This window comes from Doryrhamphus excisus, linkage group LG3, assembly GCF_037039965.1.
Source record: "Doryrhamphus excisus strain RoL-2023G ecotype Guam linkage group LG3, RoL_Dexc_Guam_v1.1, whole genome shotgun sequence".
In the NCBI taxonomy this organism is placed as follows: Eukaryota; Metazoa; Chordata; class Actinopteri; order Syngnathiformes; family Syngnathidae; genus Doryrhamphus; species Doryrhamphus excisus.
Window position 1 is genome coordinate 3,177,864 of NC_136359.1, and position 17,121 is coordinate 3,194,984.

General features: G+C 37.6%; 1 protein-coding gene across 5 annotated transcripts in view; it reads right to left on the reverse strand.

Annotated features, from left to right (window-relative positions):
* Nucleotides 1-17,121, reverse strand: part of grid2 (glutamate receptor, ionotropic, delta 2) — a 487,185-nt gene that overhangs the window by 150,394 nt on the left and 319,670 nt on the right. For all 5 annotated transcript variants that reach the window (XR_009129664.2, XM_058071482.2, XM_058071485.2 and 2 more), the window contains exons 6-7: nucleotides 12,201-12,374; nucleotides 7,462-7,623 (exon numbers count right to left, since the gene is read on the reverse strand). Coding sequence is in view for 4 of the 5 variants with exons in the window: in XM_058071482.2 (XP_057927465.2) it covers nucleotides 7,462-7,623; nucleotides 12,201-12,374 (336 nt within the window). In the remaining variant the exon portion in view is untranslated. The remainder of the gene's footprint in view (nucleotides 1-7,461; nucleotides 7,624-12,200; nucleotides 12,375-17,121) is intronic.

Genomic DNA, 17,121 nt, shown 5'->3' on the forward strand with positions numbered 1-17,121 from the left:
ACAGTGTACTAACAACACGACTTGTGCCACAATGTATGCAAACCAAGGCAAAATTTTGATGTACATTTTAGACATTGACTGAAAAACACTCTAACCAAGGCGGATGCTAACCAAGGTTCCACGGTACAAAATTGGATACTAACAAAATGAGATGCAGAGGGAAAAGTCGTTTCTGACCAGTATCCGATAATGGTATTATATACGTATATTGGTATTCTGGTTGCCATTTTGTTTAGCTAGCTAATAGGATGCTAACAAGGAAGGCTGCTATGCGATGAAAATACATTAAGGACTCACACAGTGTACTAACAACACGACTTGTGCCACAATGTATGTAAACCGAGGCAAAATTTAAGTGTACATTTTAGACATTGACTGAAAAATACTCTAACCCAGGCGGATGCTAACCAAGGTTACACGGTACAAAATTGGATACTCACAAAATGAGATGCAGAGGGAAAAGTCGTTTCTGACCAGTATCCGATAATGGTATTATATACGTATATTGGTATTCTGGTTGCCATTTTGTTTAGCTAGCTGATAGGATGCTAACAAGGAAGGCTGCTTTGCAATAAAAATACATTAAGAAATCACACAGTGTACTAACAACACGACTTGTGCCACAATGTATGCAAAGCAAGGCAAAATTTTGATGTACATTTTAGACATTGACTGAAAAATACTCTAACCAAGGCGGATGCTAACCAAGGTTCCACGGTACAAAATTGGATACTAACAAAATGAGATGCAGAGGGAAAAGTCGTTTCTGACCAGTATCCGATAATGGTATTACATAAGTATATTGGTATTCTGGTTGCCATTTTGTTTAGCTAGCTAATAGGATGCTAACAAGGAAGGCTGCTTTGCGATAAAAATACATTAAGGACTCGCACAGTGTACTAACAACACGACTTGTGCCACAATGTATGCAAACCGAGGCAAAATTTAGGTGTACATTTTAGACATTGACTGAAAAACACTCTAACCAAGGCGGATGCTAACCAAGGTTCCACGGTACAAAATTGGATACTAACAAAATGAGATGCAGAGGGAAAAGTCGTTTCTGACCAGTATCCGATAATGGTATTATATACGTATATTGGTATTCTGGTTGCCATTTTGTTTAGCTAGCTGATAGGATGCTAACAAGGAAGGCTGCTTTGCAATAAAAATACATTAAGAAATCACACAGTGTACTAACAACACGACTTGTGCCACAATGTATGCAAACCAAGGCAAAATTTTGATGTACATTTTAGACATTGACTGAAAAATACTCTAACCCAGGCGGATGCTAACCAAGGTTCCACGGTACAAAATTGGATACTAACAAAATGAGATGTAGAGGGAAAAGTCGTTTCTGACCAGTATCCGATAATGGTATTCTATACGTATATTGGTATTCTGGTTGCCATTTTGTTTAGCTAGCTAATAGGATGCTAACAAGGAAGGCTGCTTTGCGATAAAAATACATTAAGGACTCGCACAGTGTACTAACAACACGACTTGTGCCACAATGTATGTAAACCGAGGCAAAATTTAGGTGTACATTTTAGACATTGACTGAAAAACACTCTAACCAAGGCGGATGCTAACCAAGGTTCCACGGTACAAAATTGGATACTCACAAAATGAGATGCAGAGGGAAAAGTAATTTCTGACCAGTATCTGATATTGGTATTATATACATACATATATTGGTTTAGCTAGCTAATAGGATGCTAACAAGGAAGGCTGCTTTACGATAAAAATACATTAAGGATTCACACAGTGTACTAACAGCATGACTTGTGCCACAATGTATGCAAACCGAGGCAAAAGTTAGGTTTACATTTTAGACATTGACTGAAAAACACTTTAACCCAGGCGGATGCTAACCAAGGTTACACGGTACAAAATTGGATACTCACAAAATGAGATGCAGAGGGAAAAGTCGTTTCTGACCAGTATCCGATAATGGTATTATATACGTATATTGGTATTCTGGTTGCCATTTTGTTTAGCTAGCTAATAGGATGCTAACAAGGAAGGCTGCTTTGCGATAAAAATACATTAAGGACTCGCACAGTGTACTAACAACACGACTTGTGCCACAATGTATGCAAACCGAGGCAAAATTTAAGTGTACATTTTAGACATTGACTGAAAAACACTCTAACCCAGGCGGATGCTAACCAAGGTTCCACACGGGGGCCGCACGTATAGTATTCCACCACAGTGTATTCTATGGCATTGTCATGTACTATACTGGTATTACTGCCATATCGTAGCTTATTGTGTAGCCGAGTGTACTATAGTATTCCACCATAATGTATTCTATGGCATTGTCATGTACTATACTATCATAGCGTATTGTGTAGTATCATACTGTATCCCATTGTGTTGTATTGCACCACATCCGTATCATTACTTGTATGGTGCCATATTGTTTGCGTTGTATCGTTGGTAACAAATGTAAGAACGTTAGCTGTGACGAGTACGTTTACGTCGTCGGAAGCTAAATAATACACGACGTGAAGTTTAATAACTTTGAAGTGATGTAATCTAAGAGCTTTCTGCAGTTAGCCCACCCTCTTGTACCATTACGCTGAGCATATTTCACTGCACTGACTCATAAATTGCATCATAATGGTGAGTACGGGGCCCATAACAAGAGAAGACAGGTAGACCATTATAGCCATTCAAAGTGTTGGCTCGTGTTGGAGACAAGCGGCAAAGAAAGCAAAAGTGTCAGGAAAGACAGCTTTGTTCTTCCGTTAAAATAAAAAAAACTTTCACGGAGTCAACACCTCATCTTCCATCAACTCACAGCCATCAACGTCAGCCGGTTTCGGGTCTCAGAGGACGCAACATGCAGGAAAATGCTAACACAAAGTTACAATGGCTGGGCTATGTTGTGTTTGGGAGATGCTTGGGAAAGTGAAAACTATTTTGATGATTATAAAAATTTTGCAAAAACATCATAACAACAATATTTCCAAAAATTTTTGTAGAACTTTTGTAGAAGCTATTTTTTTCTATGATATTTTTGAAAGAATTAAACTGCATTTCCAATTCTAGTGATCAGTAAAATCATGCAATTATAATCCAATGTATAATAACTTATTGTTATTTAGTTCAATTAAAAAAATTATTTCATTTTATTTCATTTTTCTAGACATTTCTATCTATTAATTCAAGGATTAATCCAACATTAGCAATAAAATGCAATGCTCACAGCAATAACTCGTTACCGGAAAATATATTTAAAAATGAGTGTATCATTAGCATGATGGTCCATAACTTATTGTTATTTAGTTCAATTAAAACAGTTAATTCATTTTATTTAATTTTTTCTAGACATTTCTATCTATTAATTCAAGGATTAATCCAGCCTGAGCAATAAAATGCAATGCTCACAGCAATAACTCGTTACCGGTAAAATATATTTAAAAATTAGTGTATCATTAGCATAATGGTCCATAACTTATTGTTATTTAGTTCAATTAAAACAATTATTTCATTTAATTTAGTTTTTCTCGACATTTATATCTATTAATTCAAGGATTAATCCAACCTGAGCAATAAAATGCAATGCTCACAGCAATAACTCGTTACCGGAAAATATATTTAAAAATGAGTGTATCATTAGCATAATGGTCCATAACTTATTGTTATTTAGTTCAATTAAAACAATTATTTCATTTTATTTAGTTTTTCTAGACATTTATATCTATTAATTCAAGGATTAATCCAACATTAGCAATAAAATGCAATGCTCACAGCAATAGCTCGTTACCGGTATCGTTACCGGCATCATTAACATGATGGTCCTGCGTAGCAAAGCGCTAATTAAAAGGCACAGGCACGCACGCGTCCTAAAATGGAACAAAAAATACGTGCTGTTAAAAAGTCAGCTCTGTCATGTGTAGACGGGGGTCTTTAAATCAGCTCAGAGAAGACCGCCATCAGGACGCCTTCTTCATCAGTCGCACGGGCCGCTGATGAAAGCGTCGCCAAATCTCAAGGTGAAATGCAGCGATAGATACCAAAGCCACCGCGCTACATTTATTAATGTCTGTTCGCTAATCCTAAATTAGCATTTCACTTGGCGCCGTCAGTCAGTCAGTGCAGCCGCCGCTTGTGGAATTTTTTTTTTTTTTTTTGTGGGGGGGGGGTGCGTTGACTGGATTTAAGCGCGATGAAAGGACTCCGGCAAATACGAGTCGACACTCAAGGTGAAATGCAAAAACAGATTCGGAAAAATAATAGCTGCAGGATTTTTTAAAAAGTGAACTTTTCAGGAACTGCTGAAAAGTTGTTAATTGAATCTTATGTTCTTTTTTTGACGTTTGCCGTTCAACAACGTTTGTTTCATGTTGAGAAAATGCTGAAACTTTTACCGGAATATGTACTTTTGGAATTAAGAACAATGAGCTTTCTACAGGTTGGGAAGAGAATAACACACACACACAACCAAACGTCTTAGGATGTCACTCATGTCGGTCTTGATCCCGGGAGGACTTGTACAGCGACACCATATTGTAAAAATGATTGGAGCAAAGAGAACCAGCTTCCTCAGCCAACAACAAAAAAAATCCTAACAAAAGTTTATGATTTAACAAGAAATATGTTTCACTCTCTGTGCCAAATGAATTTAACCAGCTCTAAAACAGGTACACAAGAGACAAGTTTCAGTTGACAAACATGCCGTTTGTGACGACAGAGGCAAGGAAAAACTAAGGAAGAAACTATAACTAAAAACTGTAGGTGGCTAACTGTCTTATCAGACAAGCGATCGAGCCATGGCAAGCACACTGGCGACAGAGGCAAGGAAAAAACATCATCAAAGGAAGGAACCTCGAACACAAGCAAAACTCCCGTGTGGTATGGCTGCCTGCTTCAGTTGACGAACATGCTGTTTGTGACGACAGAGGCAAGGAAAAACTAAGGAAGAAACTATAACTAAAAACTGTAGGTGGCCAATTGTCTTATCAGACAAGCAATCGAGCCCTGGCAAGCACACTGGCGACAGAGGCAAGGAAAAACATAACTTAACCCATACCAACCTCCATATTGTAAATATGCAGTTTGATGACAGAGGCAAGGAAAAACTCCATCTAAGAAAGGAAAACCGACTCAAACTCAAATGAGTAAGCACTTGGGCGACGGAAAAATTGACTGAACCCCATGTAGATAAGCACTTTGATAACAGAGGCAAGGAAATACAGTATATCCTTGAAGAAAGAAACTTGAATCAGAACCAAGAGTCTGTTAGCCCATAACTAACTCAACCCATACCAACCCCCATATGGTAAACATGCAGTTTGACGACAGAGGCAAGGAAAAACTCCCTCTAAGAAAAAAAAACTGACTCAAACTCAAATGAGTAAGCACTTGGGCGACGGACAAATTGACTGAACCTCATGCAGACAAGTACTTTGGTGACAGAGGTAAGGAAATACAGTACATCCTTGAAGGAAGAAACTTGAAACAGAACCAAGATTCTGTTAGCCCATAACTAACTTAATCCATACCAACACACATATTGTAAACATGCAGTTGACGACAGAGGCAAGGAAAAACTCCCTCTAAAAAAAAAACGACAAACTGAAATGAGTAAGCACTTTGGCGACGGAAAAATTGACTGAACCCCATGTAGACAAGCACTTTGGTGACAGAGGCAAGGAAATGCAGTACATCCTTGAAGGAAAAAACTTGAAACAGAACCAAGAGTCTGTTAACCCATACCAACCCACATATTATAATGTAAACATGCAGTTTGATGACAGAGGCAAGGAAAAACTCCCTCTAAGACAGGAAAACTGACTCAAACTCAAATGAGTAAGAACTTAGGCGACGGAAAAATGGACTGAACCCCATGTAGACAAGCACTTTGGCGACAGAGGCAAGGAAATACAGTACATCCTTGAAGGAAGAAACTTGAAACAGAACCAAGAGTCTGTTAGCCCATAACTAACTCAATTCATACCAACCCACATATTGTAAACATGCAGTTTGACGACAGAGGCAAGGAAAAACTCTGTCTAAGAAAGGAAAACCGACTCAAACTCAAATGAGTAAGCACTTCGGCGACAGAAAAATTGACTGAACCCCATGTAGACAAGCACTTTGGTGACAGAGGCAAGGAAAAACTCCATCTTAGAAAGGAAAACCGACTCAAACTCAAATGAGTAAGCACTTCGGCGACGGAAAAATGGACTGAACCCCATGTAGACAAGCACTTTGGTGACAGAGGCAAGGAAATACACTACATCCTTGAAGGAAGAAACTTGAAACAGAACCAAGAGTCTGTTAGCCCATAACTAACTCAACCCATACCAACCTCCATGTTGTAAACATGCAGTTTGACGACAGAGGCAAGGAAAAACTCTGTCTAAGAAAGGAAAACCGACTCAAACTCAAATGAGTAAGCACTTCGGCGACGGAAAAATTGACTGAACCCCATGTAGACAAGCACTTTGGTGACAGAGGCAAGGAAAAACTCCATCTTAGAAAGGAAAACCGACTCAAACTCAAATGAGTAAGAACTTAGGCGACGGAAAAATGGACTGAACCCCATGTAGACAAGCACTTTGGTGACAGAGGCAAGGAAATACACTACATCCTTGAAGGAAGAAACTTGAAACAGAACCAAGAGTCTGTTAGCCCATAACTAACTCAACCCATACCAACCTCCATGTTGTAAACATGCAGTTTGACGACAGAGGCAAGGAAAAACTCTGTCTAAGAAAGGAAAACCGACTCAAACTCAAATGAGTAAGCACTTCGGCGACGGAAAAATTGACTGAACCCCATGTAGACAAGCACTTTGGTGACAGAGGCAAGGAAAAACTCCATCTTAGAAAGGAAAACCGACTCAAACTCAAATGAGTAAGAACTTAGGCGACGGAAAAATGGACTGAACCCCATGTAGATAAGCACTTTGGTAACAGAGGCAAGGAAATACAGTATATCCTTGAAGAAAGAAACTTGAAACAGAACCAAGAGTCTGTTAGCCCATAACTAACTCAACCCATACCAACCCCCATATGGTAAACATGCAGTTTGACGACAGAGGCAAGGAAAAACTCCCTCTAAGAAAAAAAAAAACTGACTCAAACTCAAATGAGTAAGCACTTGGGCGACGGACAAATTGACTGAACCTCATGCAGACAAGTACTTTGGTGACAGAGGTAAGGAAATACAGTACATCCTTGAAGGAAGAAACTTGAAACAGAACCAAGAGTCTGTTAACCCATACCAACCCACATATTATAATGTAAACATGCAGTTTGACGACAGAGGCAAGGAAAAACTCCCTCTAAGAAAGAAAAACCGACTCAAACTCAAATGAGTAAGCACTTTGGCGACGAAAAAATTGACTGAACCCCATGTAGACAAGCACTTTGGTGACAGAGGCAAGGAAAAACTCCCTCTAAGGGATGCACTAAAGAGGTGCTGATATTTTAATGCCATTACCTTTTTGACAGTATCCAGCATGCTCTTCCCTCCTTGCCAGGGTTTGGAGTTTTTCCTGATGCAGCTGAGACTGGCCATGCTGTGCCACTTCCTGTCCTCCAGCTTCCTGTGGAAGGTGTTGGCCAGCAGCAGCACCGAGTCATAAATGTAGCGGTTGGTGATCTAAAATCAAGACACAGGAAATCAGTCAGTCAATTAGGAGACTCGTTGGCCGATGAAGTCCATTCAACCCCCGGTGATGTGGCGGAAAAGGTGGGCAGGTACGTCAGCCTGTGATGGATGACACTGATTTACTGCGATGCTTCTTTCCGGAAGTAATGAGAAGATAATGAAAAGATGGACGACAGCCGGCAGCTGGCATACAAACCAATGCAGGTGATGTGCGCCACCTTATGTTAATTAAGTAGTTATTTCACGTAGGTGCAAGCTAGTACATCGTCCACAACACCAGCTCACACATCAAAACTCTATTTTTGGACACGAGCGTACACAAGTGCTTTATTTAGATGCGGAATAGCGCTTATTTGTTTCTGTAACTGACTAACTAACTCGCAAACTAGAGAGCTAGCGACCTAAACGGTAGCCTTCAAGTTATTTCCTTTAAACTTAAATAGCCAAAAACTTACCACTTCCACACGGATCGTGAGGATAACTATTAACAGTTATTTAACCTTTAACATGAACATTAATCAAACGTAATAATTTTTTCTGGGTACATGATACCATACAGCATCCATGTCAAACTTGCGCGGGCCGCACTGACATTAAACTTTCATATCAAGGCAGGGGTCTCAAACATGTGGCCCCGCGGGCCATATGTGGCCCACAGGACACAAGTTTGGTGTAGGCTACGGCATGCATCACTGACATTTTAGGCTTGACACTCATAATACTGCAACGCAAATATCGTCATTTCATCAGCAGGTTGCCTACAGCCACAGCTGTCAATGCAATCTATTTTGACGCAACGCTAAATTGGAACCTTGGTTGTTATTTGTTTTTGTAGCGGTATTAAAATGGAGAATTTACGGGCATTTTTGCAAGTGCAAACACATCATAGCGAGGCATCATGTCATGGAAAAAAAAAAAAAAGAAAACCATCTTTCATTTCGCAGCCATCCTTTGCTGTCCCAAAATCGGAGAGAGGTCATGTCTACACAACGCGGAATCATTCATTTTGAAAAGGCGCGGATGTCAACAATGCATTGAAGTCAAGGTTTTTGTGTTTTGTTAGACATCAGGCAGATAAGATAAAAGAAAAACCTGCTCTCTCGAGATTTACTTTCACTCTTGTCATTTGGGAGCCAATCTCACTCTCTTTTTCTCTCTGTCTTTTTTTTGGAAATTAAAGCAAAAAAAAAAAAAAAAATCTAATCAAAATCTCAGTGGGGATCCTAACGGATCAGTGGGGCTCTGTATTACTTCTATATGGGACTTGCTTCAACGAACACGGTCATCCGAACCCCGAACCTGAGATATAGGTCTTGGTTCGGTCACTTGAACGCTACATGGACCAGTGGCTCTCAGGGCCAGCTTGCAGGCCCCCTTCAGTTTTTGCCATGTTATCAGATACATATATTCATTCATTTTCTACCGCTTATCCTCACGAGGGTCACAGGGGTGCTGGAGCCTATCCCAGCTGTCTTCGAGCGAGAGGCGGGGTACACCCTGGACTGGTGGCCAGCCAATCACAGGGCACATATAGACAAACAACCATTCACACTCACATTCATATCTATGGAGAATTTGGAGTCGCTAATTAACCTAGCATGTTTTTGGAATGTGGGAGGAAACCGGAATCAACAGCACCTCTGATAATATGATTGATATATGATAATAATAATAATAATATCAACAACAATAATAATAATAATAATTATTATTATTATTATTGAAGATGTCATTGATGTTGTCATTATAACAATAATAATAATAATCATTATTATTATTATTATTGATGTTGTCATAATAATAATAATAATAATAATAATAATAATAATAATAATAATAATAATAATAATAATAATTGTTATTGTTATTATTATTATCATTATTATTATTATTAATAATAATAATAATTGATGATAATATAATAATAATTATAATAAATATAATAATAATAATAATAATAATAATTAGTATTATTATTGTTATTATTATTATTATTACTATAATAATAATAATAATAATAATTATTATTATTATTATTATTATTATTATTATTATTATTATTATTTTTGTTGTTGTTATTATTATTGTTATTATTATTATTATTAATGTGTTCTCCAGCCTTCAGGTAAAAAAATAATGACAACAAACGAGCATATTGTTGAATCTTTGTAGCGGAACGGCGAGCTAGCTATCCATTCTTGATGTTGACACTAGCGGTTAGCGACGCGGCGTTTTTGTCCGCGAGATAAAAGTCGTTTTGCTATTATGTTAGTCACTATAATAATAACATGGCTGTAGCTTGGTTAATATACAATATACAGTTATTTAAATTGAACAGTCTTGGTGATGTTTTTAGGGTTTTTTTTGTCCCATGTCATTTGTTGTTAGCTAGCTCATTTTAACTCATTTTTTCAAGCTAGAATACAAAGAAAAGGGAAAGAAATATGTGTTCATGTTTCACATAAGTACTGTGAATAAAAGTGTATAGTTTTTTGTGTTTTTTTTTTTACAGGCCTGAGGCATTAGCAGATATATTAGCTTGCATTGCTACGTGAGGCTAGCTGGATTATAATAGGGTGTCAATGCATGATAGTAGCTTAGCTGATATTGTGGTTTCTGTTTAAGTTAGCATCCTTTTTTTTACATTTATCTTCCACCACATGATTCATCTCATTGTGTAGTTAGAGAAAAAAAAAAATTTTCTATTCATACATATTCTTGTGTTTCTTCCCCCGCTTTAAATATACTGCCTAAGGCCACAATATGTACGCCATTACAATCCTAGTTTGTTTTTTTGTTTTTTTCATTTTGTGCAGGCAAGTCATCAAGCTGCCATCAAACGGATGACACAAAAAGGAAAGCACGTCTTCTCTTATTTATATTCCCGACACAAAACCTATTGAATTGTACCTATGTTGCTTGTTGATTTATGTCGTTGAGCAAAAGCCCCCCCCACGGGGATCGTATCGTATCATTGGTGGAAGCTGCTAAATATACGAAAGGACAGTCGCCGTGTGTCTGACAGTAAAACAACCCAACAAGATTAATTAGAATAAGTTAAGCCACCTGGAACTATAAACAGCGTTCTTTGTATGATCGGCCAATATAACTGATACACACATGATTAGTGTCGCCGTTTAAGCTTCCTTGTAACATATCTCTTATTTAATATTCAATCAATTCTAATTATTTTTGGAATAATTATTGCCTTGTAGAAAATTGGACTGAGGAAAAAAAAAAAGCAATAAAATGATTTATGGACTGTAACATCAAATCAATACTCTGGTTGTGATTACATTTTCAATTCCCTTACCCGTATAACACCAGGAAAACACAGTTTGGTATCACTGGTACCAATATCAATAGTCATACTGTTATGAAATTAAACCCAAAAACTGGTTATTTTATGCTAAGGTTACTCAGTTATACAAATTATAATTAACAATATATTTAGGCTGCACGGTGGTTGAGTGGTTAGCGCGCAGACCTCACAGCTAGGAAACCCGAGTTCAAATCCACCCTCTGCTATCTCTGTGTGGAGTTTGCATGTTCTCCCCGTGCATGCGTGGGATTTCTCCGGGTACTCCGGTTTCCTCCCACATTCCAAAAAAGGTTAATTAGCGACTCAGTGTCGGATTCCTGCTATAACTATGTTGCTATAGCTTAGTCAAAGATTGTAAATGGAGTTGTGTGCGGTATTGGATGTGTTTTTAAAGGGCTTAAAGCAGGGGTCTCAAACACGCGGCCCGCGGGCCAAATGTGGTCCGCAGGACACGAGTTTGAGGCCCCCGTCTTGATATGAAAGTTTAATGTTAGTGCGGCCCGCGCAAGTTTAATATAGATGCTGTTATCCTCCCTATACGTGTGGAAGTGGTAAGTTTTCGGCTATTTAAGTTGAAAGGAAATAACTTGAAGGCTACCGTTTAGGTCGCTAGCTCTCTAGTTTGCGAGTTAGCATGTGTCTCAAGAGCCTGCAGTTGCGCAATATGTTGTAAATATAAAAAGAGTATAAATGTGACTATAGTCGTGTTTTGTCATGTCTACAGGGCTCTAATAATACTTTGTTCATTTTAATCTGAAAAAAATCATTTGTCTAACCACCAACTATATGTGGTTTCTTAAGTTATTATTATTATTATATTTATTTATTACTGATTGATTGATTTTCTTTATTCTTGATTTGTTTATTTTTCATCTTATTTTGTGTAGAAAAATAAAAAGTAAGATATTTGAGAACAGTGGAATGTTTTATCAGAGCTTTTATTGTAGAAAATCGAAACCAAAGCAAAGTTTATTCATTTTTCTGTTTTTAATAAATGCATTTTTTTTTTTTGTTGTTGTTTGTTTTTCCAGTGGAAAATTGAGTTTGAGACCCCTGGTTTAAAGCATAGTCAGTAAAAATAAAACAACCCCGGAAACAAACAAAAAAAGTTGTCTATCTGGAATCGATACCAGAACATTACTATTAGTACTGATCCACTGACCCACTGCCGGTTATCCTTTTATTTCAAAGAACGAGGTTGTCATTTGATCAATTGACACTCCACTACTCAGATAACAACACTCACCTCCAGCTGCTGAGCCTTGGGGCTCTTGGGGTCGCAGAGGGACGTATTAATCCGATGGTTGTGCTTGACGCAACGCTGGGTCGTGTTCTGCGGCATCGGGAACGTCTGACGCACCACCGTCAACCGGCCCACCGACTTCATCACCAAGTCCTGTAGGTCGTAGTCGGAGATCTCCTTAGAAGGGCCGGAAGAAGAAAAGAACTGGATCAGCGTCACATCTACAAAACACTTTAAAATATTAAGATATAGAAAGTAAACAAATTGAAATTCATACCTCAGTTAAAGACACAACATAACACAATTGAGCCTTTAAGAGGTTTAACCTTGTATGAACGTCTTGTACTCTCAAGTTTCTAAACAGCAAAAGTGAGCTATCCGGTTTGCGGAAGGTTAAAACGTGGCACAAATCCCAAACAGCGACCCACCGGCTACGGATTACAAAGATGGGGGAGTATAGAGAAGACGGAACATGCCTGAGAAATTGCTATAAAAGCAAGATCCGCCGGCCAAAGAAGAATTAAAATTCACAGCAGCCATTCAAGGGCGTGCCGAGAAACTTCAAAAGCTAAGGTTGCACAAATAAATGCAAAAAAAAAAACACATTAACACACAAATTTGGTTTTATACATATTAACCTTAGCCTTTTAGCACCGTATTTATCTCCAAACATCTCAAAGTAAACATGATATAGTTTCGAGTTGTCTGTGTACAGCTTGTATAGTTCCTCTTCACTGAAAATGACTCGGGGTCCCGCGCAGTGGACTAGTGGTTAGGACGCCGACCTCTCTGTGTGGTGTTTGCATGCATGGATTCTCTCTGAATACTCAAAATCAGTGGTCTCAAACATGCGGCCCGCGGGCCAAATGCGGCCCGCAGGACACTACTTTGAGGCCCCCGCCTGATATGGATGCTGTATGGTATCATGTACCCAGAAAAAATTATTACGTTTAATTAATGTTCATGTTAAAGGTTAAATAACTGTTAATAGTTATCCTCCCTATCCGTGTGGAAGTGGTAAGTTTTTGGCTATTTAAGTTTAAAGGAAATAACTTGAAGGCTACCGTTTAGGTCGCTAGCTCTCTAGTTTGCGAGTTAGCATGTGTCTCAAGTTACGCAATATGTTGTCAATAAAAAAAATGGATGGATTAAAATGAGTCAACAACTGGCAACACAAGTGAGCAGCGAGATAATTGGGTGCAATGAGCTTCATTTGGGGTAGCATTCATACATTAAAAACTGTTTGTTGTACCTGACAGTTTGGACTGCCCACTTGCAGTCCTTCCTCAAGACCAGAGACATATATAAACACACCGTTCATGAAACCACATAGAAAGCTCAATTACCCGTACATCTTAAGCATAAAATCTGGGGCTGCACGAGTGCTGCCGGCTCACTGAGGGAAACATCAATGTGCAGTGATATCCTGAAGCAGAAACGACGCCCCATGGCAGTTTTCCAAGATGATAAGGAGCACAGAAACCCCCGAGATGACAAGTGTCCCGCTAAGGAAGCTAAAGGTGAAGGTGATGAAGTTGCCAAGTTTGTCTCCTCCACATCGGAAACCCAATTGAGTCCCTGCGGGGCATCCTCAAGCAGAAAGGTGGAGGAGTGCGGGGCGTCTCACATCCACCAGATCCATCACCAACAGTGATGTCATCATGCAGGAGTGGAACAGGATTCACGTAACAAGGGGAATTCAATGCCCAAGAGGATTAAGGCAGTTCTAGATAATGATGGTGTTGCCAGTTGTTTAGACAATAATATAGATCAGGGGTTCAAAAACTTTACCAACTCAGGACCCACTTGAAAATCTAAAAAATGTCAGCGGTCCACCTTCGTCCTGTAAACAGTACATAGACAAAATGCTGCGTTCTCAGAGCACTTAACTTAATAATAATAATAATATTTTCATAATTCATTATAATTTTCATATTATTATTATTATTCATTTACTACCGCTTATCCTCACGAGGGTCACAGGGGGTGCTGGAGCCTATCCCAGCTGTCTTCCGGCAAGAGGCGGGGTACACCCTGGACTGGTGGCCAGCCAATCACAGGGCACATATAGACAAACAACCATTCACACTCACATTCATACCTATGGACAATTTGGAGTCGCTAATTAACCTAGCATGTTTTTGGAATGTGGGAGGAAACCGGAGTACCCGGAGAAAACCCACGCATGCACGGGGAGAACATGCAAACTATTATTATTATTATTATTATTATTATTATTATTATTATTATTATTATTATTATTATTATTATTATTATTATTATTATTATTATTATTATTATTATTGTTATTATTGTTGTCATTATTGTCATTATTATTATTATTATTATTATTATTATTGTCATTATTATTATTATTATTACCATTATTATTATTATTATCATTATCATAATTAATAATGTTATTATTATTATTATTATTATTATTATTCTCATCATTATTATTGTTATCATTATTATCATTATCATAATCTTTATTATTATTATTGTTATTATTATTATTATCATTATTATCATCATCATAATCATTATTATTGTTATTATTGTTGTCATTATTATTGTCATTATTATTATTATTATTGTCATTATTATTATTATTATCATCATTATTATCATTATTATTATTATGATTATTGCTGTTGTTATTATGATTATTATTATTATTGTCATTATTATTATTATTATTATTATTATTCTTATCATTATTATTATTATCATCATCATAATCTTTATTATTATTATTGTTATTATTATTATTATTGTCATTATTATTATCATCATCATCATTATTATTATTATTATTATTATTATTATTGTCATTATTATTACCATTATTATTATTATTATCATTATTATTATTATTGTCATTATTATTATCATCATCATCATTGTTATTATTATTATTATCATTATTATTACCATTATTCTTATTATTATTAAAATTCAGGATTGAAATGAAAGCCCAAATTTTTAATCTAATTAATTCTCATACTTTTCATAACTATATTCAAGGCTGGCATGATGACCAGAGAGGTATGTTCCAATAAAAACAGGTCAATAACACTCAAAACGTTATTATTTAGACCTGTAAATATTTTTTTTTATCATGCAATAAATATTTTACAATTAAAAAAAAAGTTCATATTTTTAATGACCTCACCTGCAGTACCACTGCGGCCCCCCCACAATGACGCCTCAAAAGAAGCCATAATAAAATGCTTGTTGAAATGTGAGCCATGAATAAATATTGTGGCACCAACTTTATATATTTATATATATTACTATATATACGGAGAGCCAAAACAAATATCCCTCATATGAACAAACACTCAGCGACGACACACAGATGTGAATTTCCCCTCCTGTCTTTGGCCTCGGGCTACTTCCTGTCAACTACTTCCTGTCAACCAATCTTCCAAGTCAGACATCCGACAAAATAGCACACATCTTTAACAATACACCGCAAAGTACGTACACGATTCAGCAGCTCCTTGTTTACTCCATAAAGCTTAAAAGTCTCCATACCCCCCCTTCCGCCCCCCGCCGCCCGGCACCAACCACCGCCCAAGCCTTATATTTCCTTCAGTGTTTGATTTGAAAACATCGCTCATCCCTTATTAGACTTTGTCCTCTGCCCTCTCTCCTCGCAACCCCCCCCCCTCCCCCAGAGACATAAAATCCCTTCATCTTGAGAGAGGAAAACTATTCATTTCTTTTCTGACCTTTCTCTCTGACCTATTTCCACTGCCCACCCACCTCCAAGTTCTTCCTGGTCTAGTTGTTGGAGAAAACGAAAAACTAAAGGAGATTTTATGACTGTGTTCTTCCACTATGAATATGCTTTCACACCTACACTTATATTCGGGGCTTTGACGTTTATATGCGGAAACCAACAGGCAGCCCTAAACCACTTCTCCTCACTCCACAGATTTTCTTCCTGTCGCTCTCTCGCAAACACACACCGGGGACCTGGACAGCCATGATACAAAAAAGGTTGACTCATGTTGAATTGCATCATATCGTATCGGATTTCATTGATTTGAACTAAATCAGCGGTCTCAAACACGCGGCCCCCGGGCCAAATGTGGCACGCAGGATACTAATTTGAGGCCCCCGCCTTGATATGAAAGTTTAATGTTAGTGCGTCCCCGCGCAAGTTTGATACGGATGCTGTATGGTATCATGTACCCAGAAAAAAATTATTACGTTTGATTAATGTTCATGTTAAAGGTTAAATAACTGTTAATAGTTATCCTCCCTATCTGTGTGGAAGTGGTAAGTTTTTGGCTTTTTAAGTTTAAAGGAAATAACTTGAAGGCTACCGTTTAGGTCGCTAGCTCTCTAGTTTGCGAGTTAGCATGTGTCTACGAGGTACATTATTAAAAAAAAAAAAAACCTAAACTGTATTATAGAAAGCAGGAAGTGAACAAATGTAACAGTTACTAAGTGTAGAAGGAGGGGTAGGATTTAATAAGCTTTGCTTCTTCCTACTCCTTTTGGACATGTGGAACTGGGAACTGATTATGGGATGCATTCAATTGTAATCTGATGCATGTTTAAATGAAATAAAACCATTACTATTACTCTTAAACGCAGGCAACATGATCACATATTTAAGCATATTTAAACATAGCAAGCTACTAAGCTAAATAGTTGGCCTCCAATTAATTTATTGTAAGGGTTTCAAATGGAGTTGAGAAGCCAAAAACGTACCACTTCCACATGGAATGGGAGAACTTGTTTTTTTTCTTTGTCATGATGTTAAGGTCATGTCATGTAAGGTAATGTCTCTTTAATGTAATATGAATTGTCAGTCGATAATTTTTACACTGGCATGTAAACAGGAGTTCAGAACAGTATCTCGGTACAATCCTCAATTTTTATGAAATGCCAAACTAACCGAGGC